The 22,242-nt window shown below is 43.1% G+C and overlaps 2 protein-coding genes across 15 annotated transcripts in view; one reads left to right on the forward strand and one right to left on the reverse strand.

Annotated features, from left to right (window-relative positions):
* Window positions 1-749: 749 nt before the first annotated feature.
* Window positions 750-3,747, forward strand: INSM2 (INSM transcriptional repressor 2). The gene has a single exon (XM_074824646.1). The coding sequence runs from the start codon at window positions 750-752 to the stop codon at window positions 2,160-2,162; it is 1,413 nt and encodes a 470-aa protein (XP_074680747.1). The 3' UTR covers window positions 2,163-3,747.
* A 470-nt stretch (window positions 3,748-4,217) lies between these two features.
* The window catches only part of RALGAPA1 (Ral GTPase activating protein catalytic subunit alpha 1), a 135,797-nt gene continuing 117,772 nt past the window's right edge, over window positions 4,218-22,242 (reverse strand). For 4 of the 14 annotated variants that reach the window (XM_074824644.1, XM_074824633.1, XM_074824642.1 and 1 more), the window contains 3 exons: window positions 14,058-14,182; window positions 7,147-7,261; window positions 4,218-5,594 (listed from right to left, as the gene is read on the reverse strand). In XM_074824644.1, coding sequence (XP_074680745.1) covers window positions 5,498-5,594; window positions 7,147-7,261; window positions 14,058-14,182 — 337 coding nt within the window. In that variant the 3' untranslated portion in view covers window positions 4,218-5,497. Of the gene's footprint in view, window positions 5,595-7,146; window positions 7,262-12,871; window positions 13,410-14,057; window positions 14,183-21,438; window positions 21,791-22,242 lie in introns of those variants that run through there. The other 10 variants (XM_074824645.1, XM_074824643.1, XM_074824631.1 and 7 more) reach the window with 8 other exon arrangements.

The raw sequence follows: 22,242 nt of genomic DNA on the forward strand, positions 1-22,242 counted from the left end.
CACGGCAGCCACGGACGGGCCAGGAATGGCGTCGGGGCGATGGGCGCGGGGAGGTTTGGGCGCTTTTGCAGTTCGTTGCACCCCAGCTCGGTTTTGCCTCCCCTGGGCTCGGGAGGCTGCCACGGGTGAAGCTGCCAAGGGCCCACAGCCGTTCCACGGCCCAGTGTTCAGCATTTCGGGGAGCAGTGGCCATTCTGCTCTTGCACTGGGAACTCACCTTAACACAAGATCTTTCTGGCTGCGTGGGGGAAAACTCTCGATGTGGCGGTGCTGAAGGACGGAGCAGACTCCCGCTCCCTTCAGAGGGAGACACGTAGGGCTACGCGGCCCGGCCCGGCCCCAGCCGCGGGTGAAGGCTCCTGCCACAAGCACCCCCGACGGATGCTGCTGCCGGAGCCCTGCCCGGCCCCTCGGCCGAGGGGCTGCGGCCAAGCCCTGGCCCGAGTCTCTCCCGTCTCGGACCTCCGCTCCCGGCCCCACACCTCACTCAGTCCCGCAGGGCGCCGCGGGGTGCGCTCCCGGGGACACCCCGCCCGTCCCCGCAGCCCGAGCGCACCCGCCCCGGCAGCGGGGAGCCCCGGCCCGGCCCGGCCGCCGCCGCCGCCGCCTCCCGCCGCCGCCAGCGCCGGCCCCAACTCCTCATTGGCCGCCGCCGCCGGAGGGAGGATGACGCCCGGGCGGGAGCGGGCGCCGGGGGTATAAAGGCCGGGCGGGCCGGTGCCGCCGCGCTCCCGCCGCCCCGCCCCGCCATGCCGCGCGGCTTCCTCGTCAAGCGCAGCCGGCGCCCCGGCGGATCCTACCGGGCGCGCCCGCGGGAGCGGGACCCGGACCGGGACCCGCCGCCCGCCCCGCCGCCGCCGCCGCCGCCGCCCGCCGCCGGGGACAGCCCCGCCGCCAGGCAGGGGGCGGAGGAGGAGGAGGAGGGCGAGGAGAAGGAGGGCGCCGTCGCCGCCGCTTGCCCCGCGACGTGGCCCCCCGGTGGCGGCTGCGGCGGCCCCGGGCTCGCCCCGCCGGAGGGGCCGCCCGCCTGGGGGTCGGCGGGTCCCTGCAGCGCCGCGGGGCCGCGGGCGGCTCTCTTCGAGCGGTGCCTCAGCTCCCCCGCCTCCGCCGAGTCCTTCCCGCTGGCCGCCTCCTTCCCGCCCGCCGAGAAGCTGCTGCTGCAGCCCCGCACGCCGCTGCCCGCCCCGCCGCCGCCGCCGCCGGTCCCCGCGCTGAAGCGGCCGTCGCGGACCAAGGCGCCGGCCAAGAAGGCCAAGGCCACGCGGAAACTAAGCTTCGCCGACGAGGTGACCACCTCGCCCGTGCTGGGGCTGCGCATCAAGGAGGAGGGGCCCGAGGGCCGGCCGGGGCCGGGGCCGCCGGCGGGGCGCACGCCGCTGGGCGAGTTCATCTGCCAGCTGTGCAAGGAGCAGTACGCGGACCCGCTGGCGCTGGCCCAGCACCGCTGCTCCCGCATCGTGCGCGTCGAGTACCGCTGCCCCGAGTGCCACAAGATCTTCAGCTGCCCCGCCAACCTGGCCTCGCACCGCCGCTGGCACAAGCCGCGGCCCGGCCCCAGCGCCGACGGCGCCGCCGCCGCCCCGCCGGGCAAGGAGAACAGCCCCGAGCGGCGGCCCCGCGGCCCCGCCGCGCCCCCGCCCCAGCCGCCGCCGCCCCGTCAGCACCGCGGCGGCGCGGACAGCGCCGGCGGCGCCCCGGCCCCCCCCGGCCCCGCTCCCGCTCCCGGCCCCGGCCCCGGCCCCGGCCCCGGCTCCGGCGGGGAGGCGTTCGCCTGCCCCTGCTGCCAGAAGCGGTTCCGGCGGCAGGCCTATCTCCGCAAGCACCTGGGCACCCACGGGGCGGCGCGGCCCGCCGCCTACGGCCCGCCGGAGCGCGGGCAGCTCGCCTTCGCCTGCCACCTCTGCGGCGCCCGCTTCCCCTCGGCGGACATCAGGGACAAGCACCGGCTGTGGCACGCCGTGCGGGAGGAGCTGCTGCTGCCGCCGCCGGCCGGGCCCCCCGAGGGCGGCGCGGCGGGCGGCGAGCGGCAGGGCTTCCCCTGCAAGCACTGCCCCGCCACCTTCTTCAGCGCGCCCGGGCTGGCGCGGCACGCCAGCAAGTGCCACCCGGCGGAGAGCAGGCAGGTCCTGCTGCTCCAGGTGCCCGTCCGGCCCGGCTGCTAGGCCCGCGGCCGCCCGCGATGGGATTGCTCCGGGAGCCCGGGCGAGCCGAGCGAGTCCTGTCCACGCTGTAATTCCTATGGAAAGTCGCGGTACTCACGGCTACGGAGGCGGAGGAGCCGTCCGCGGAGCTCCGCCGCGCCCCCCTCCCCGCGCCCCCCCTCCCTCCCCGGCCTGCGGGCGAGCAGCTATGCTGGCCCCGAGGCCCGCTCGGTGGGGGTTTCTGCCCCACGCTGGCGGCGGCCCCAAGGAGCCGGGCCCCGCCGGCACCTGCCGGGAGGCAGACGGTGCCGGGGCGGCGGGTGTCGGCCCACCGAAAGTGCATCTGCCATAGCTGCTCTCGGTTAGAAGTACAGCTGTATATACGATATTTAAAGAGAGGAGTTATTTTTCGTGAGAAAAGGAGCCTGATCTTAGTGACCCTGTTTGTATAGCCTTAGCCCCCGAGCTTCCACATTTAAGTTATTGTGAGGTGTTTCGTTTGCTGTACTAAGATAGTCGAGAAGGTGAATGTTCATATTAAGTCAATGTCAAGTCATATAATAGCTAGCAAAACGTATGGAAAATGAATCGTGCTGTCTGCTTAATTAAAATACGAGGTGTTGATCTTCTGTAGCTAAGGACGCACCTCCCGCTTGCTCTGTGTTCCTGTACTCTCGTGACCCTGCGGTAGGGAAAACGCGTGTCTCTGGCAGCTGCCCATTTGGAAACCCGCTCCGTTAGTGGCTTGTTAGCGCGGCACGGACAATGGCAAGAAGCGCGGCTGGGTCTCGCCAGGCCGGGCAGCGTGCGGCCCTGCCAGCCCCGGCATCGCGGGCAGGCAGAGGGTCCCTGATGCAGCCGGCCTTCCCGGGCGGCCTCCGACCCCTCTCCCCCGTGAGCCGCGCTGTTGATGTGAGCTCCTCCAAGCCTTGTGAACAGCTGAAATTAGATCATGAAACAGTCTTTTGGTGTGTTGCTAAAGCACAGACGACAGGCTACCTTCCTCCTCCCTAACGAGATCTACCTTTAGCAAAGCAACCCGTGGTGTGTGTTCCCTGGCTTTAACGGTGGTCTGGCCAAATGCTTTGAAATACTGTCGAATTTACCAGCTGCTGACACTTCAGCTGGTGTTTATTTATTTATTTATTTATTTATTTATTTCCACACATGAGTGCTTGTTTCTAAATGTGATAGCAGATGAGGCCAAAAATAAGGGCAAGCAAATTCAATAAAGGATTTAAAACAAAGCTCACGCCTTTCTTGAATTCAGCAGGGCAAAGTGGGTCAGCTGGTGATTTCTGAAGAACTGACTTCATCCCAGCCTTAGTCTTTGTTCTGACACCCTCTCTGAAATGAGCATGCAAAATATTTCAGGCTTTTGATTAGCATCTTCTAAAGCAATTATTTCTATAGTTTTATATTTTGTTACAACAAAAGATTCACATGTATTACGCTCAAAGGCTGAAAGCCAGCAATAAGTGCTTTATTTTAAATGTGCTTCACAGACTACAATATAACCTAAAGCAGCTAAGATGCTGTCTGACGAAGGAGGCTAAACTCACAGCTCGCTCTTCTCTCATGCTAGAAATAAAGCATATTATTTTAATTTGTGCATTTTTCCATCATTTGTTGGTAACAGACTTAGGTAAAAATGCCCATTTATGCAAGGAAATGAGTTCTCCCTTGGAGAAGGTCACTATTTTTTAATTTTTTAAATTGTCATTCTCCTTTCTCCACTTGTGCAAAGACAAAAGGCTCCGGACCACACAAACCTGACGATTATTAGCTGCTTCTACAATTAGCACTCGAACACCCAGCCTGCAGGAGGGAATGTCCTGCGCTTTGTGTTACCTGTGGAGCTACGTGTACTGTATCTGCTAGGTCTGGGGAAAAGTTTTCAGTACGGTGTTCTTGCGATGGGTTGGGAAAGAGCTCCTAAGAACTTGTGTGTACTTTTTAATACAAATGGAAACTAAGCCGTGTATCGCCCTTAACTGCTCCACACGTAATACGCTGTTCTTCTATAAACTGGAGTAAGAGTCTAATCACTGAGGTGAATGACTAATATACAAAAGGTGGTAAGAATAATTTTATTGTATTATTAAATAGCATGTCTTCTCTTCAACCATTACAAATTTGTAGATACTACATGAATGACAATACATAATTTATCTTTTTATTGTTGCCCATATGTTGTATTTACACATGCAGTTAGTACTGATGTCATGCTACATTTTGTTAACAGCATTTTGTTGTTTGCCAGACTCAAAATGTGAGCATTTCATCTTCTGTAGGAAAATATCTCTGGGTGGGTGGAATGCGTGTACTAATCTGCACTCACAGGGTTGGAATTGTCAGCATTTCAGGTTAGGCTCCCAGAAGATGTTCCCTTTTCTTCTCTAGTACACATCATCAGAGCAATTAATTTCTATCAGGAAAGTGCTTTTTTTTTTTTTTTTTAAATATATGAAACAAGAATATACATCTAGCCCCAGCAGCCTGGTGATAAAGGCTAAAACCCATGAAACTTGATGGCATTTACTATTGATACCACTTGGAAAAGCAAACATTATAAAAATATTTGGAAGCCAAGCATAAGTAGAATTTCAGCACAGTGATTTTTTTTCTGGCATAGATTATGGCATCACCTGCACAGTTATGAAAGGATACGTTGCTTTGTGAAGAAAGAGTCAGTGCTACGAGCAAGTTACTTTGTTTGGACTCTGTAATGCTTGAAAGGCCGTTGAACTGTTTTATTCTTAACATAAATAATCTGTACACATCCTGTGCATTAACATTGTGACATCTGACAAAGACTTTACAAATGCAACTTCAATTTAAAATTGTACATTCATTTTCAAATTGTACATATTTCTTTCTTTGTTACAGAGAAAATTGCAATGGGGCACAATAAATATAGTGTAATCAAACTGCAGTCTCCAATTCCATACATGACTCAAGATCAACCAGAGTTAAAAATGACTACCGTTAGATATTTTAATCATCCAGGAAGGTAAAAGGTGCAGAGGACAAACTGCACTGCAAAAAAAAAAAAAAAAAAAGAAAGAAAAAAAAAAAAGGAAAAAAAAAAGGCAGCCTGGAGTTTAATAAAAAAACAAAAGCTAAAATATTAAAGTAAAATTCCAGTGTTACTGTTTAAAATAAACATACACAAAAGGGGTATGCAGGGGATGGGCACACACACACTAGAGACATTATCCTCTAACGGAAAGTGGCGAGTGGCTGCGGGAAGAGTGGCCGATCGCTGTTCACTAGAAAGCTGCAGCCATCTCGCCACTTAGGACTTGTTGGCTGAGCCAGAGGAGCGGCGCAGTTTCATGGACATGCGGCTCTTGCTAGTCCGAGGAGACATTGGAGAGGCTAAGTCTGTTCCATCCACCTGTGCTGTTGCTGCTGCTGGAGTTTCTCCCGGCTGAGTCTCTGGGCAGAAGCCTGCAGAGGACAGCAAGAACCAGACGGGTCAGTGCCGCCTTCCGCACTCGCAGTGCAGGGTCTATTCACAAGGGGCAGAGAGGAATTTCAGTGCTGCTGTCACTCCCACAGCATCTCCTAGCCCTTTACCAGCTGTGGGTGATGGTACTGCACGTGGAGCTAGCAACTGCCACAAATCCACCTCTAGAGAAAAGAGGATGCCAGAAACCACTGAGCTATGGGACTGCAGAACCCCCTCGCCCTTGGCAATTGAGGCAGCACTGAAGCGGGCGACGTTCTCCCACTAACGGGGAGAACGAACACCTCCAGTTCCCTCGCAGGGATGGGGAGTCGTTATTCAAACCACAACCCAGAAGAATTCAGTCTTTAATGAGAACACGAAGGTTAACAGCTCGTTGCGCATGAAGGGAGCTCTAGGAATGCAGCCGAAGAGGTGAAGCGGGGGCCAACTGGGAGAGCAAAACATCTTCTCCCATCCCAACTTCAAAAGGCAATTTCTTACAGGGCCCACAAGGCAGAAGCTTGAACAGATCATACTAACTGGATGCACTATACATTCATGTTTCTTTGTAAAAGGAACAAGATGAATTTGAGACAACGGTATGTAGTTCACTAGCCCAGTGCCCAGAGCTATGCTCCAGTGGGCCCTGAGTCCTCACTGCAAGAGGACAAGGCTCTTCCCTACAAACAGCCCTTCTCCAAATCTTCCATAGAGATACAAAAGGAAAAGGAGAAAATTATGTTCTCCTTTCCATGTACAGAAAATTAACACCATGATCTCACATCCAGAAAACTAAACTGCATTTTAATTAGCCATTTACAGAGACTGACAGCCTGATTGAACTCAACTACCTCAGTCACCACTGATCGCTTCTGACCCATATAAACTACGGACAGAAGCTTAGTCCTGCAGAAGTCAATGGGGAAACCCCTGCTGACTTCAGTAAGCCAGAAATCATTTGCTATTTATTCCACATCATGGCATTACTGGTAATTCTTTAAAATAATAATGCAATAATCAGAACTGAAGACCTCTCTCCCTCAGTAGATATTTCATATATAAGGGGTGCAAAAACCATTCAAAACTGATCATGATTTATTTTGAAAGACTCCTCTAAAATCAAAGGTCATCACGTAAGAAGCCTAAGAGTACATTTAAAACATATTGTCATAAACCTCTGTGATTTAGTGACTTGGTCATCCTCCTCGCCTGGTCCATCACCTGCCTGCTCCAGAGGGACAGCACGGTACTTTCTATCTTTTTCAAACTGACACAACCCATCGAAGTGACAGGGAGGAGAAAGGGCTGTTATTTGTTCCCCAGCTGGTGACAGTAATTCTGTTCATGAACTAGGTACTTCACATTGCCAAACAATCTGGAAAAGCATGATAATGCCTGACTCATTGTGCCTTATAGAAAAAAGCAGGCAGGGAAACATGCACTCTCATTTTCTGAAATTCTATCTTGTTCTAATTTTACAAGGAATTAAAGCATTTCAAATGGTGGAAGTTAGAGAACAGAAAATAACCATTGTTGTTTTGCACAGCATACCATTCACAGCTAGCGTGAAAGACCTTCCGTTTCAAGCCTTTGCCCTTTACCTTGATGTGGCCAATGCTTTCTAGTGGAGGTTTTGGAAGGAGAAGAAATATCACAGCATTTCTTTCTTTGTTGAGAATGAAGAAGTGATGAGGAAGGAGGAGTGGAAAGAAGTGAGGAAGGGGGAGGAGAAAAGATAAAAGATAACAGGTGTGAGACATGAGACACGAACCGCAGAGATTGAAGGGTATTAACAGATGAGCACAGAAAACGGAATTTCGAATTTCATTATGCAATTGCTGCTCATGCTACAGGTTAAAGAGAGTGATGAGTTAGTTATGTGCAATGAAGCAACAGCTCTGAAATCCGGCGTCATACTTACCAACTAAGCATTACAAGAAAAAAAAAGGAAGAGAGAGAGAAAGAAAATAATTCTATAACATTATCCAGATCCAGCAACCTTATTCATAGCAACTGAGATACAACCTAAACATTGTCTTAAACTCTGTGAAAACAGTTAAATACTCACACACATACACACAATTGAGAAGCAAAAACAAATGGCAACTCAATATATGGCTTCTGCTCCCCAGCCGTTTCACAGTATCAAGTATGCTAAAACTATAGCCAGTCTCAACATGAGACTCCTGAAATCACGTAAAGAAGAAAAAACAGGAGTATTTAAACTAGTGAGTCTGCATCAAAGAGTCAAATCCTAGTGTGAAATTTTATCACCAGTTGGATAAAGAAAAACTTACAACCCCCTGTTATTACAATTAAAGTATTATTCCTGTTGTATTTTAAAATTTTGTTTCCAATTCCTGCAGACAGAAGCACAGATTCACATGTAATCCCATTTTTTTAAGAAACTGACTTAGAGCTATTGAAGAACAGAAGTCACGTAAAGTGATTTTCACATCTGAACATATCACACCAGAAGAGTGAAGAATAATGGCACTTAAAATATAAAGTCTGACAGCAGTCAACAGACTGATCAGTAACTGAATTTCTTTCGATTTTAGATAAGCATATATATCTATATATACACACATACGCACATACACACATGTGGATATTAAACGTAATATATAGAGATTTTGTAGGTTTTGTTTCCCCCTCAGAGTTTTAAAATCTTCAGTGTAGAACGTTATTATCTTTATCTCTCTACGCAATGAATTATCTAGTTATCCAAAATGTAAAAATAGGGTTAAATAAGAAGGCTTTATTGACAATTGACCTAGAACCAGAAAGTTCTATAAAATAAACAAAATAGAGTGTTAGGATTTTTAAGGAGTTGAAAAATGTCAAGAAGTGATCCACATTTTTCATCTCTTAGGCTTGACAAGTGACAAATATCATAGCCTGATGAGCTATGATATTTTGGGGCCATAATGTAAAGACGTTTCAATTGCTTCTGAACAAGGAGGTGGATCAACAAAGTTGAAATGCGATGTCTTCACACTCCATTTGAAAATTTTAGGATCTTCTAGTAATAGTATGTTGGTTATTTGACTCAGAAATCAACTATTTAAATGTAAAATGGAATCCTAACTACACACAGACTGACTCTGAAGTGAGGTGAGGTGGAGGAATGCGGAGGTATCATAACACACTCATTGCCATGACTCATATCTCTCGCCAGTTCTGACTTTCAAAGAGGTGAAACATTCATTGGGCAGAAGCCTGACAGGGAGCTGACGTTAGGACAGGGTGCTGCATGGTAAGACTACTCTCAGTGCTTCTGGCTTTATCACACCTTGTTGTCTGGATCAACATTTTCCCGAGTGTCGTCTCTGACAATGACCACAGAGGAAAATATCATTTGTGCATGTTGGTAAACTTTGATGGTCTTTTAAGACACTTCAGCACCCCTCACCTGACCTCCAGGGAAGAGGGCAATCATTTTTGTACAGCTTGTGCCCTTTGCCACTCTTAGAAATTTCTGTCCAAATCTGGTCAAATCTAGAGCCTTGCTAGAGTCAAGTCAATTAAGCCTCTCACTAATTTTGGGAAATGAGGAAAGAAAGTGAGAGAAGCAGATGCAGAGAGAAAGACTGCAAAAGCAGCTGCAAAGCAAGATGAGAAGGTGAGGAAGAGATGGTCTAAAGACCTGGGAAACTGGAACTGGGTAGGAGAGAAAGAACTAAGAGCCAGACGTGAGAAAGAACACAGGAAAAAAGATTAAGCTTATGGCAAAAGAACAGCAGAGCCCATGTCCAGTGAAGAATGCTCTTCAGAACCTGTCTGGAAACATGAGTGTTGGGTAAACCTATTCCTCTCTGTCAACTAGTATCTGTGAAACCCACTGGCAAAAATTCCCAATTTTTCCACTAGTGGAGATTCAGGTAAGGCAGCTTACCATTACTACCAGTTATTGCCCTGTCTCAGTCTGCAGGAGGTGGTGGTGGATCTAGAGTTTGCAGTTTTGCTTATGAATCGTGGCTGTTAATCAGTGTTACAGAATTTCTCTTTTGCCCTATACCTTAAAACAAAAAATGGAAGGAATTACACAAGACAATAAATTCATAAAGTCAAACATTCAAAAACTAGGAAATGCATGGGATGCTTTTTAATTGGACAATCATACTCTATTTTTTCAGTGGACTCATTTCCTTAAATGTAGAGAGTTGACCTGTTTGGGTTTCTAGCAGTCCACATGGAATTTACTGCCTCAAAGTGCTGAGGATCCTCAGCTTACTATCACTCAAGTGGTTGACTTAAGGACAAAAGTTCAGAAATGTAGAAAGGTTTCAGTAAGTTTCGAGGTTTTGCTCTGATTCAGAATGAAAAAAATTTCTTCCTAAATTTGGTCTGGAGAAGGGATAACGAGAAACTCTTCCCAGCCCTGCTGTCCTCATACAGCCCTCATTTCTGTATTTCAGCTTTGCTTCCATCACAAATTTCAACCACCACCACCAAGTGTTGCTTAGACCCTTCTACAGTGAGAAAAGCACCATCATTCTCACCCACGAAGGGTAATACAAGGCCAAAGAGATTCTCAGTTCAAAGTTACACAGCAAGCAAGCAGCAGAAGAGATTAAGATGCAGGCTGTTGAATCTGAGCTTTTCTTGGGCAAGGCTGAAGCATGATTACTTCTACATCCCCCTGCTTCCCTGTCTGTATGATGGCATCCCCACTTACTTTGGGAGTGGGGCAGCAGAACCGTTCTGAACACAGGCTTGAAAATATAGGAACGATTGTTGGGATCAAAAAGTCTGATGCTTCTATCACAAGGGAAATACTATGACTAATGTAGAGAGGCCCATTCTTTATAAGGTTTACTGTACTGAGTGAGGTACTACTTTTAATGGGAAGAGAGGGGAAAAAAAGAAGATACAGAACCAAATCAAGACATCAGTACATTTTAAAGCTCAGAATCTTAGCATCATGGGGTCAATAAGCCCTTCAATATAATTGAGCTTACCATTGACAGTTCCCTCAACCTGTTCTGGTGTTGCAGAAATCTGGTTTACTCAATAGTATAGGAGGAGTTACTCTATTTAACAGAGCATTTGCAGTTACTCTATTTAACAGAGTCAGCACAAAGTAAAAAATACAGAGGCAACTGAATTATGTTCTGTGATTAAGAGCAAGTAAATCTCAATTTTTTTAAATGTACACATCCACTACACTAGTCAGGTTCCTAAACATGGGAAGGTGGACTTGTCAGATATTTTGACAGGGCAAACTAAGTATCTAGATAAAACAGCAGCAGCCACAATCACTCTGTACTGAAGAGCAACCACTCTAAGGAAGGAAACAGCTTTTGCCGAGGGCTGAACCTTTGGTAAAATATGTCGATCTGAGGAAATAGAGTTTGCTACCAAATGGCATGTTCTCTATTTGCTCTGATTATCATAGCTCAAATGAAAAAAATGGCATGCTGAAACTGGCCAACAGGATCACAACAACAACAAAATTACAACACCTGGTGATGGACTGTAGCAGCTTCACAGTTTCTACAGATCTTTCTTAGAAGAAGAAATTGTATATATTTTATAAAAATTAAACACATTCAGCAATTGTAATCTTAAAGATCACAATCCAATTAAAGAATCAAGTCTATAATATCAAAAATATGGAAATTTTTTCTAGTTCCTTCTGGTTAATTATTTTTCTTTAAAAAAACCTGGCATAAATGAAATATTTTGTATCTAAAACAATAATTTTGATGTATTTTTAGAAGCTGGCCAGAAATTTTCAGATGACATGGACACATCTGGCAGAGAGCCTGCAAGGTTTTGTCTGAGTCATCTTGGGGGTGATGAATGTGTGTGGATTGCCAGGCAGGACTCCAGTGCCACTCCTATGTGCAATCCTGGCACAATTCAGAGCTCCATACCTATCTTTCAAGAAATCTGCCTGTTGTAGGGACCCTGAAAACTTAGGGGTATCTATTTTTTTAATAGCACATCTGGTGGACTCTTTTCTTGGGCTCACAGTCCGTCAAAGTTCTGGGTCATCGGTAGCCACCTTGCTCACAGGTCTGCCTTCGCTAGAACTGGAAACCTGTGGTTTCCAGGCTAACCCAAAGCTCTGGGGTAACCTTTTTGGCAGATGACTGCAGTGTTAATTTATACCTGCCTCAGGCTTTAGAATTTGTGCCCTCTAGAGTCAGTCTGGAGGCAGATAGTGTGCTGCTATTCCAGGCACTCTGTCCCGGAGCTGAGTATCAGAGCCCCAGGAGCCCCTGATCAAACATGGGTCAGCCCCCAGGCTGCAAGCAGGATTGCCAGAGCATCCCCAGGTTCCCTGGGCTGAAATGAAAGCTCAGAGTCAGGCAGGTCTGGGGACAGGTTGTTTGACTCTGATGCCAGGTCACACTGTGCTGCATATCCATCCTAGGAAGCTCCTGGCTGCTCCTGACTGATGTGTCGGTCAGTTCCACTGCGCAGCGCAAGGTCCAGAAGAATGGGGCCCTCAGGACAGGACAGCATGTTTCATGGTATGTAAACACAAACAAGCATACATGCAGATGTGAAATATATCAGAAGCTCCTATTAATGAGATTCCGGCAGAAAATTATTATATCTGATAGAAAGGTTAAGTCTAAAACAAAGTTTCTAAAAATAGTAATCTTTTTCCAGATCACGTTAGAGACTACCAAGTATGACTAGGACAATTTTTAAAGGAATACAGGAATTGTGGCTATAGAGCAGCATTCTCCAATGCACCAAACTAATACAGAAAAGCAACTTTGCTTCACCCTGAAAGAATGAGCTAGAGGAAGAGGGCAGAACGATTTAGCCTGGAATGAGATTTCTGAAAGTGAATAGGCAGAACTGATACAAGTACACTAGAATATAGAATATATATTAGCCATACAAAAGTGGCTGGTGTTGTATACTTACTGAGTGCATTAGGTAGGAAATGTGGCAAGGACTGGTATCCCTGGTTACTGTTTTTAATGTTTCTAATTACAGATTTTTATTTGAATGTTTTCATACATTAAATTATGTTACTATTTTTTATACTTACTTAATTAGTTTAAAATTACTTTTAATTTTGTTTCCCTTTGGTCTTGACTATTTGCACTAGCATAACTATACTACTAACTATACTTTGAAACTGCACCTCATTTCTACTTATGGTTTATACTTTCAAGCAAAGGAGTCTCAACATTTTAACATCTCTCAGTCATTCTTTCTGTAGTCCTATCACAACTCTTCTGTAATTTTAGAATTTATTTCTGCACGTTTTTGCAATTGAGAAACAAATTTTGAGATAACAACTTGCCAAATTATTCTTAGAAAGTTTATTTTATTTAGATTTACAGCTTTTCCACAGAAGCATTTTGATTTATTCATCATTAAATAAAGGTTTCTGAACAAGGAATTTCAAGTGTTACACATTCTTCTTCTCCTTCTCTCCTATGTTATCACTGCAGAATGTCTTACAACATCAATGAAAGACAGTACAGGGTACAAAACACATCACTGCCATCCAGTACTACTTGTTCATGCTGAGAAACAAAGGTCAACACAATAAAGTGTTACTCATTCAACAACTCTCTCTATCATTAGTTACCTTAATCCCAGAACCAGTGTTAGTGCTTCATGCAGACCTGAGGTTAGTAAAAGACTAAAACTTTAAGAAGATGTAGTGGTCATTTCTCAATCAGTGTGAAATTCTTTTTAGTGTGAACAAGGGCAACAAGGAAAGTTTGCATACAATTGGTTACAAGCTTAGTGCTCTAGTAAAAGTTAAGAGGAACAAAGGGGGTTTTTGGACACTTTGTCTTACCTTCAGATAAACAGAACTGATATTTAATGATCTAAAAAGAGGGGAAATAAAATAATGAAATAATCATAAGGGGTTCAAGAAATTTCAGAACAGGAAGGCCTTGAGTTACTCATTTCTTTTACCAATTTTCTCATTAGTAACTGAAAATGCAGTATCCTCTTATAAAACAGGTATTTTACTGGAAAGCAAAAATGACCTTAAAACCAACTTTGCAGCTAATAACCTGGAAACAAAATTGATGATTGCAAGGCTCTCTGATTTCCAATTTAAAACTTTGCATTCTAAAAATGTAGTGAGCCTTAAAACTTTCTTATGAGGAAGGTGTACTTAGATTAAAGAATGTATGTACCTGAACTAGCCTACATGAAGGAGTCCCAACACTTCCACGGAGACTTTATACAGGGGAATGTGATTAAATTCACTGTAAAAATACAGGGTCTGGTTGCTATATTAAAGCAGCTTGCCAATTCTTAATGCCAGGCATTGGCTCATGATGCCAGGCAACAGAATAAAGATTTAAAGACAACTTTGCTCAGGTTCTCAAATATGTACGTATAGTCTCTCAAATTAATGGTAACTCTTAATGATGTGCGAAGGTCTGAATTTGTAGTCTTTATAAGTAAGGATACTGCATTTCAAGTAAGATTGTATAAAAACAGTTCTTTACTGTACTTCTTACCTGTCTCTGAGGGCAAATGATGGTAAGGTGCTGGACAGAAAACCTGAGCAGCAAAATCCTCAAATGTTGTAGGCTCTAGATGATGCTGAACAATTGTTTGCAGGTATCGTGCTCTCTCCTCATAACTGGTTTAGCCAAGAATTAAGGATGAATTTATATCACGTTCTGTAACTGCTAAATAACAGTGCCTAGCAATTCAGAATTCTTGTTTTTGTTAAATACATATCATGTATTTCAGTGACCATACACACTTATTTTTAATTCTTTACATAACTATCATATCATCTGATGGACTTAAGTAATATGAAATGTAAGATAAACATGATTAATGTAAACCTTACAGTTCAACTATCGTTTTTTCATGTCTGATGCAGAACTGTTTGAAATATTTTTCAAAAACCAGCAACTTAAATACTTTCTTTTAAGTAACTGATTTGACTGTACTCTGGTCACAATTAAATAAAAAAACTTTACAATTTTTAAGAGGTATGGCATGAAAAACAACCTTAGCATTTAACAAAATAAATGATCTGGCACTTTTCCATAACAAACTGCTTCCATAATCCCTAAACACACACGCAGTTAAGATAAATACAAAGCAAAATTTGAGTATTGGGAAAAACATCTTGTGAATTATGCTGCTAAAACAAGCAAGAATATTTGTAAAGAATCCGCAGGACCCTTAAATACTGGCTAACAGGGTGTCGGCAGGGCATGACAGCAAAATACTGTACTTCTTCCTTTTCCATGTGTTCGCCTTCTCTGATATTATTGACAAGAGACCGGTATCTTGAAGTGTTGTTGCTTTTGAAGAACCCTCTCCAGGCTTCTTGTTCCAGCAGGCCTGATTGTGCTGTTAGCACAGACAGAGCGAGAAAAAGAGAGAATATTTCTGCTGTTCATGAAAGCAACTATGGAAATGGCTGTCAAAATGTAGAGCAGCAGGCAGCAACATACAATTATCAAGAAAAACTACCATGCTGACTTCATGTCGTATAGTTCTTGAACTGAGAAATCAGTTAACCTTTTCTCTCACAACTTTCAAAGTCCTCCAGCTGGACTCAATATGCGGAATGAGAAAGACCTTCTCCAGTTATCTTACAGAACCATAAAATGATCAGAAATATTCCCTGGCATTTATGCTTGTGCACACTTTTTTTTCATATTTTATTTGTAGACAGTGAGATCATTTTCTCCTCACATGGTTCTGTTTTCCTAAAAAAATTCCAAACAAAGCAGCATGCTGTGGAGGAATGCACTCAGAATCATTTTCCTGAAGGTGCTGGGTTCTCATTTCAGATTTGCTGCTCTTTTCAGGGGGAATAGGGACAGTGAGGAAACTACCTTTGGACTCAGTTTCACCATCTTGCACACATTGTTTAGCAATGGAAACATAACAACTGCATTACAAGTGACAAGCATTTTTAATAACAAGTAGCTAATATTTAAAATAAATAACAATATTATTGTCAGTTATGATAAGCAGTAAAATTCTCAGCCCCAAATTAAAGTTGGAAAGAATATCCTTCACCTTATCTTATAAAACTACAATGATTACAGAACTTTTCTTATGAAACTTTTCTGCAGTTATTTTCTCTACAATATTTACAGTAGATTTTGCAGTATATCTATGAAAAAATGTATAGAGAATATATTATCTGAAAACAACTTCTAGTGAATAAAATGATCTTCATCATATTTCCTTAGACCACAACTTAGTTACACAGTGAAACTGGGAAATAATTTTCCCTCCAAAACCCTGTTCCAAATTCTTTCTGGATCCCAAGACAGCTGAACCTCAGCAGAAGTCTCAGTCTGGAGAAGCTATAATAGAAGCACTGGGACAAAAGAAAATATATAAACCTCTCATTGTAATGGTTCTTAGGTTGGGGGATAAACACAGTATTGAGTCTTAACAGAGGAGAGTAATATAGCAGAGTTTTTAAGAGGCTATGTATAAGTGGTAGAGGATGAATCTGATGGTTGAAGTCTAAATAATACTACATATCTCACAACTTGTTGAAAAGCACTTTTTTCATTGGGGGAGATTCACAGCTGCTGAATTTTCTGCAGTTAATAGAGTCCTTTGATTCACAGCAGTGCCCCTTGCACAAAAAATACTGGCCTTTGTGTATTACCAGAAACTAATTTTCTATTTGGCTGAAAAGGGAAAAATGGGGTTATTGCTTCTCCCTCCTACAGAGCTTTTCATTATGCCTGATGCACTCAACTTCTAAGCTCTTCTGAGAAAAAAAAATAACTGAAGAGGCAAGAGGTAGAAAAATGAGCTTGTTAGCACATTAGAAGTGAAGTATCTTGGTGGGCCCTAGAAATTCCCAGTGGTGTGTTAACTTATCGCTCTATGCATGCTGGCACTGATAGTCTCCCAATTGATCACTCTCTTTTCGCACCAAAGGTGCTGCCAGGAAGCAAAGGCTGAAGGCCCACAGGAGAACAGGCTGCTATCAAAACAAGCTGTTTTTAAAAGTCTGCTTGAATGGGTAAAATGTTTCATGAAAAAGTAGGGTGGAGACACCTACCTGCTTTTAAAATGCTCTACTTTCAGAGGTCTCTAAAGGAAACCTTTTAGTTTATCCTATTATATCCAAAGCTTATACACAAATAAGGCAAAAATGAAGGAAAGTTACTGCTTTGAACGTGACAAGCACATTCCCATTCTCCTATCTAGGTACCTATCTCCTAACCAAATAAAGTAGTCTTGACACAGATGCTGACTGAAGAGGATAATGATGTTTTCATTACACAGTGGAAAGGACATGCTTCTATCAGTTCTAGAAGTCTAATTCAGATATACACTTAGTACACTCAGAGAAAAGTAATTCAGCTAGGCACGTTGCTGCTCGTCCTAACAATCCACAAACCCATCTGTAGCTTGTCAAAAACAGAATCCGCTTGAAAACAAAACAAAAATCTTATGCGAACGCCAAGTCCAAAGCTTGCTCTATTCTGCACTAAGAAATGACAAACTCCTCAGAAGAACTCCTTTTCTGTATTAGAGATCGAGTAGCTGAGATTGGGATTATTTTATCTTCTATTCACTTATACTCCAAGAACATTCTAGTATTTTAGAACTCCAGATTTGTATGCTTTGTATGATGTAATCTAGTTCTATGCTGTATTTGAATGCAACTATCTGCAAGAGTGACCATAAAGCCACGGTAGTTTATTTCTACATTGCCTCTAATAGGCTAGACATTTATTTCTTTAAAACGCTGCTCTCTAGGGAAGAGTTATTAGCACCTACAAATTGAGTAGCACATACAAACTCAATGACTAGTAGTAATAGGGCAATGCAAGTTGTATTCTTACTGCGAATGGATGTTGCCACTGGCATCAGCAATTAAGATGGAATGGGAAGGACGTGCAGACAAACCAATGGAGAAAGACTCTGGCACAGAGAGTGAATAAACACTTAAACAACAGTGTTGTGAACTTTCTGCTTCTGAAGAAGGTGCTTAACTGGAACAACAGAGAATGGATAAAAAGGTAAGATATACGTTAATTATGGAGGCACTCACCCAAATGTGTCAGCTAAAAACCTGCAGAAATATAATCTGCAAAAAGCGTAACAAAAAAAAATCTAATGACTTCATCATACTTTCTCAGAAGATTCTCTTCAGGTATCGCCATCAGTCTGCCACTCCCTAGCACAAATGCAGGGTACTTATTTTGACTGTCCATGCCTATTCGATCCATTTTATCAAAACTACTCTTGACTCCAGTCAGTTAATGCATATGGTCACTCTCACTCACCCTGACATTTTTGGTCAGATACTTTTGTATTTTTTTCCATGTGGCTTCTTAGGCCTAGCACCAAGTCTCTGTAAGTGTCCACAAAACAATTCCCCCTCAAACTCTCCCCTTTGCTATGATGTTTATAGAAAAAGAAACAAGGAAAACATCTTGGAAGACTTAAATCTGTTGCTGTGTAGGTCACACAACTATTCATGCTGTCTACTATTGTTTCACATTTCCCTGAGTTTTGTATCTGCCTTCATTTGTTATCTTTGATTTTATACTTGGCTTTTTTACTTCTGGGGGAAAAACATCATCTGTCTTGTGCTGTATGCCACCTCAGTAAAATGAGACTGGGGTCTATGCTAAGGATATACATGTGTCACAATAATACAAGCAAAACAGCTCTCCTCCTTACATCTTCATCCACCATCTTAATCTTTTTCCTTTATAGCCAAAACAATTCCCTCACACTGCCATTTTTTTTTTTTTTTATCCATGGCTTTGTCAACCTTCAGTTTGGTGAGGAAGACTGTTTGCTACATTGTCCCACATCTCTAGTTGTTTAGTCTTTATTTTTCCTTTCCTGTAATTTTAACCATGCAATCTTCACAAAATCCCATACTTCCCATTGCTCAGCCCTTTCTACCATCTCCATCTTTCGAGTCCTTCTGTTGAATTAATCTCCTCACAGTAATTTTCACAGACTTATTATGTTATTCTGACTACATGTTTTCTTTCCATTCTTCTTATTCACACCTCTCAGTGTTAGAACTGAATAAAATGCATTACAATAAATCTACCTAGTATTTTGCAGTTAAAGAAGAGTGGATGCATGGCTACTATGTCACAATCATATAGGGAATACCAATCCTAAAACGTCATTAACCTGAGGATGAAAAAATAAAGAAAAAGCAGTTTCAACATGGAGTAAAAATTCCAAGACCCTAATTAAGGATATGGCACTTTACAATTCTGTAATCTATTTATTACCAGACCATCTAAGTGCTAGATTCACAAAAGGGCTGGAGAAGAATTCCAGAACCTGCTCCAAAGATCATTTGATAACAAACACTTCCTGAGCAGGGACTGGAATCCAGGGACTCTCCTCTCCCAGGAAAGTACCACAACCATTAGGCTATACAGATGAGCATGTACTCTCCCTGTGATTCAGAGAGGATCTTATTTTATATAATGAAGAGCAATTTCATCAGTGAACGGTGTGTGCCTGATTACAAAATGTCCTCAGTCCCAACGGTTAGAACAGTTTTGTAAGACGCAGGAGATGTGGCCTCAAAATTGGAAACCGTGCTCTCATTTCCTGGCTGATTGACATAACTAGGGAGTTACCTCCTGTTGTGCTTGTGTGGGCTCTAATCCAGCGAGTATACCTTCAAAACGCTTAGCACTGCTGCCTTGCAGTCAGATGAGCAAATAAATACCTACCTACTCATTGGATAAAGAGAGGCATGAACTGGGAATGTGGCTATTCAGGATAAAGCAAGTACTTAGGCAGCTCTAGTGTGTGCTGAAGTGGGCAGATCTCTAGGGAAGGCTGGCAGTGAAAGCTTTAGATACCTGAGAACTTCAGAAGCATCCAGGACTCAGCATTGGCTGTGTGGAGATTCTTATCATCTATATTTTAGACTCAGGCACCTATAAGGCCAGTCAGGAGGAACCTGAGTCAGATCAACAGAGTAGTTATATGCTCTCAAGACTTTTGGAAAAAAAAAATACAGAAAATGTTTTATCATGACAGATTTCCTCAGCAGCTTCTGGAGGGAAGGATTATGCTGGGGAACCTACTCAACGACAGAAACTTACAAAAGGGCTGAAGAGATGCACAGTTCATTAATGCACTAAAACAGTGATGGAAATATCTGTAATGTCAGATCAGTATTTCATTTGTTCAACAAAATTTAAAAGGAATGCATTTGTGAAGTACCTGAAGTCATCAATGGCAGAAACTCTGTATTTTTCCAAAAGTCAAAGTATCTGTCATTCAGATATCCTAATAAAATGTTATGGCTCAGCTTTCATTTTAGTAGATGACTTCAAGATGATGTCTGGATGATTTAAAATGCATCAAGATCACTATAGTTCAGGAAACACCCTAGAACTATGAAGTTCCAAGTTGTAAACTCAACAATCTGCAGGCATTGCTACATCCCTACCAATGGGCTGGTCAAGTCCAGCAGACTGATAACACAACTTTTTTTCTTTTTTTTAGGAAAAGAAAAAGAAAAAACCCAACCAGAATTATAACAAAAGGACTCCCTTTGTGAAAGGGAGTAAAAATGTGGGCTCTTCACTGAAGTTTTCCATTACTGTGTCTCTCATTCAGAAAAACTGAACAAAAATTAATGAGACACTTCCATGAAAGTTTTATTTATAAATCTTCCCTCCTGATGCTTATGTATTTATATATATGTGCACATCTGTGTAGTATATCACAGTATAACTGCATATTGGAATATGTGATTACAATACTGACGGTATGTAGTACTTGAGATTCTTTGATTCTGGTGGTAGGAAAAAGAGGTGGTTTTGATGATTGCCTAGACATACCTCTTACTAAAAAGCCAGAGAATGCACTTCTAAATAGCAAGATGGACTCTTTCAGGTTAAATTACAAACTACTGCCAGAAATACATGTACAGCTGCATCCCTGGCAGTTCCAGCTGTTAGCAAAGTCATCTAAGAACCCAATATATATTGATATGATTGTGGAGAGTACTACTTTGTCAGTCAGGCATTTGGAAAATAATTTAGACAAGCAGAAACCAAAGCACTACTCCATTCTTAACTGGAAAATGAAAATCCTCCACCCAGAGATACTTGCTTGTAGGATCAATGGACACCTGCAAGAGGTTTTTTAATTGCATGTATACACTATTTATATAAAAGAGATTAACAGTGTTTTAAGAAAAGCTACATAAGATGGAACTCTCATTTACCACATTTGCCTGCTCAGCAAATTTAAAGCACACCTCCTCTTTTCTAGAGAAAAGCCAAATCTGTATTATTGTCAACATACAAAAACACTCCCAGGATACTAAAGACCAAAGGAAGCAAAAAAACAGTTAGGCACGGTGAATGGCATATGCTGGTAGGAGATTTTAAGTCTTGCTCCCTGGCCTGAAAAGATGTGGAAACCCTGGAGAATTAATTGATACAGTTTGAGGTACTTAAAATGATGAAAGCATCCATTTTATTGGGCAGATTTTTCCTAGTAAATTACAATTCCTGACATGAAAATGTGAAAGGAGGGTTGCCTCCCGTAAAAGATAACAAGTACAGGTTACGACCAAGGTTTTACAGAGGCTGAAAGGAAAAGTTAGCCATAGCAGAATCTGGCTTCTAAAGGAAGACAGGACAAAACCCACACATCACAGAAATAGTCGTTTTTTCTGGGAAATCTCACTCTGAAAGAAGAGATTGTGCAGTGGTTGTCAAACCAGCTGAACTCATACTGAGTCACAGCAATTTGTACTCTTTGTTGGCTCTTTGAATTAAGGATGTAAGTCAGGCTGCTATTGATCCAGCGTTGGAAGCCCTGCAACTAGCCGTGTTTTGTATGTAGGTGGGTGATCAGTATCAACTGGCCACACTGAGAGGAATAGTTAAAGTTCTCTTATATTCTGAAAAGTGACTCTGTAGAAATGGCATCATGGTGTTCCTTACTTACTGCATTTCAGTGATTTCCACATCTAGTTTGCACAGTATACAAATAAAGAGATGTTTTTTTCCAGCTGCAACTTGTGTTTACTCAACTCAAGTTGATATCTCAAAGTCAGCCTGGGCTCTTTTCTGTTTCTTAAATACTGCCAATATTGAAAATGGCATATAAATATTTTGCTCTGTGCATCTGTTCACACAGCTATGCTGTAAATTAAAGCAGCTTCTGCATATGCAATTGGAACTTAGCCACTACACTGATGATTCATAAAGCAGATTTCAGTTCATTCTCCTCATAACTGATGCAAGTTTTTTTGGTGAAAGAGAAGAAAAAAAATTACTATGCTTGACACTACTAAACAGGTGAAAGAATTAAAAATTTTATAGTCATCCACAGTGATTTTTTTCTCTACTGAAACCATATTTTCAAAACTAGTGACAGCATTTTTGCAATAAAATGTAACAATATATTTTCTTACTCATTAAAATGGAACATAAAACTCAAAGGATTCAAAGCTATATTTTAAAAGTAAACTTTTACGTTGCATTTTGTGAAAACGTTTTAAAACTGCAGAAGAGATTCAGTGTTAATTATCCCAAATCACTAATTTTAAGTAGTGATGTATATGACAATCTACTAATTAATGTATCATTAAAAAAATGAAAATAGATACGAAAAGCAAGTACCAGACTACGACTAAAACTTAAGCAAACATAAAATGTAATATCTAACATGTTTAATAAAAATCTT

Source organism: Strix aluco, chromosome 4 (genome assembly GCF_031877795.1).
Source record: "Strix aluco isolate bStrAlu1 chromosome 4, bStrAlu1.hap1, whole genome shotgun sequence".
NCBI lineage: Eukaryota > Metazoa > Chordata > Aves > Strigiformes > Strigidae > Strix > Strix aluco.

Excerpts from the sequence above, each read along its gene's own strand:
- INSM2 (XM_074824646.1), top strand. The coding sequence starts at position 750 with ATGCCGCGCGGCTTCCTCGTCAAGCGCAGCCGGCGCCCCGGCGGATCC.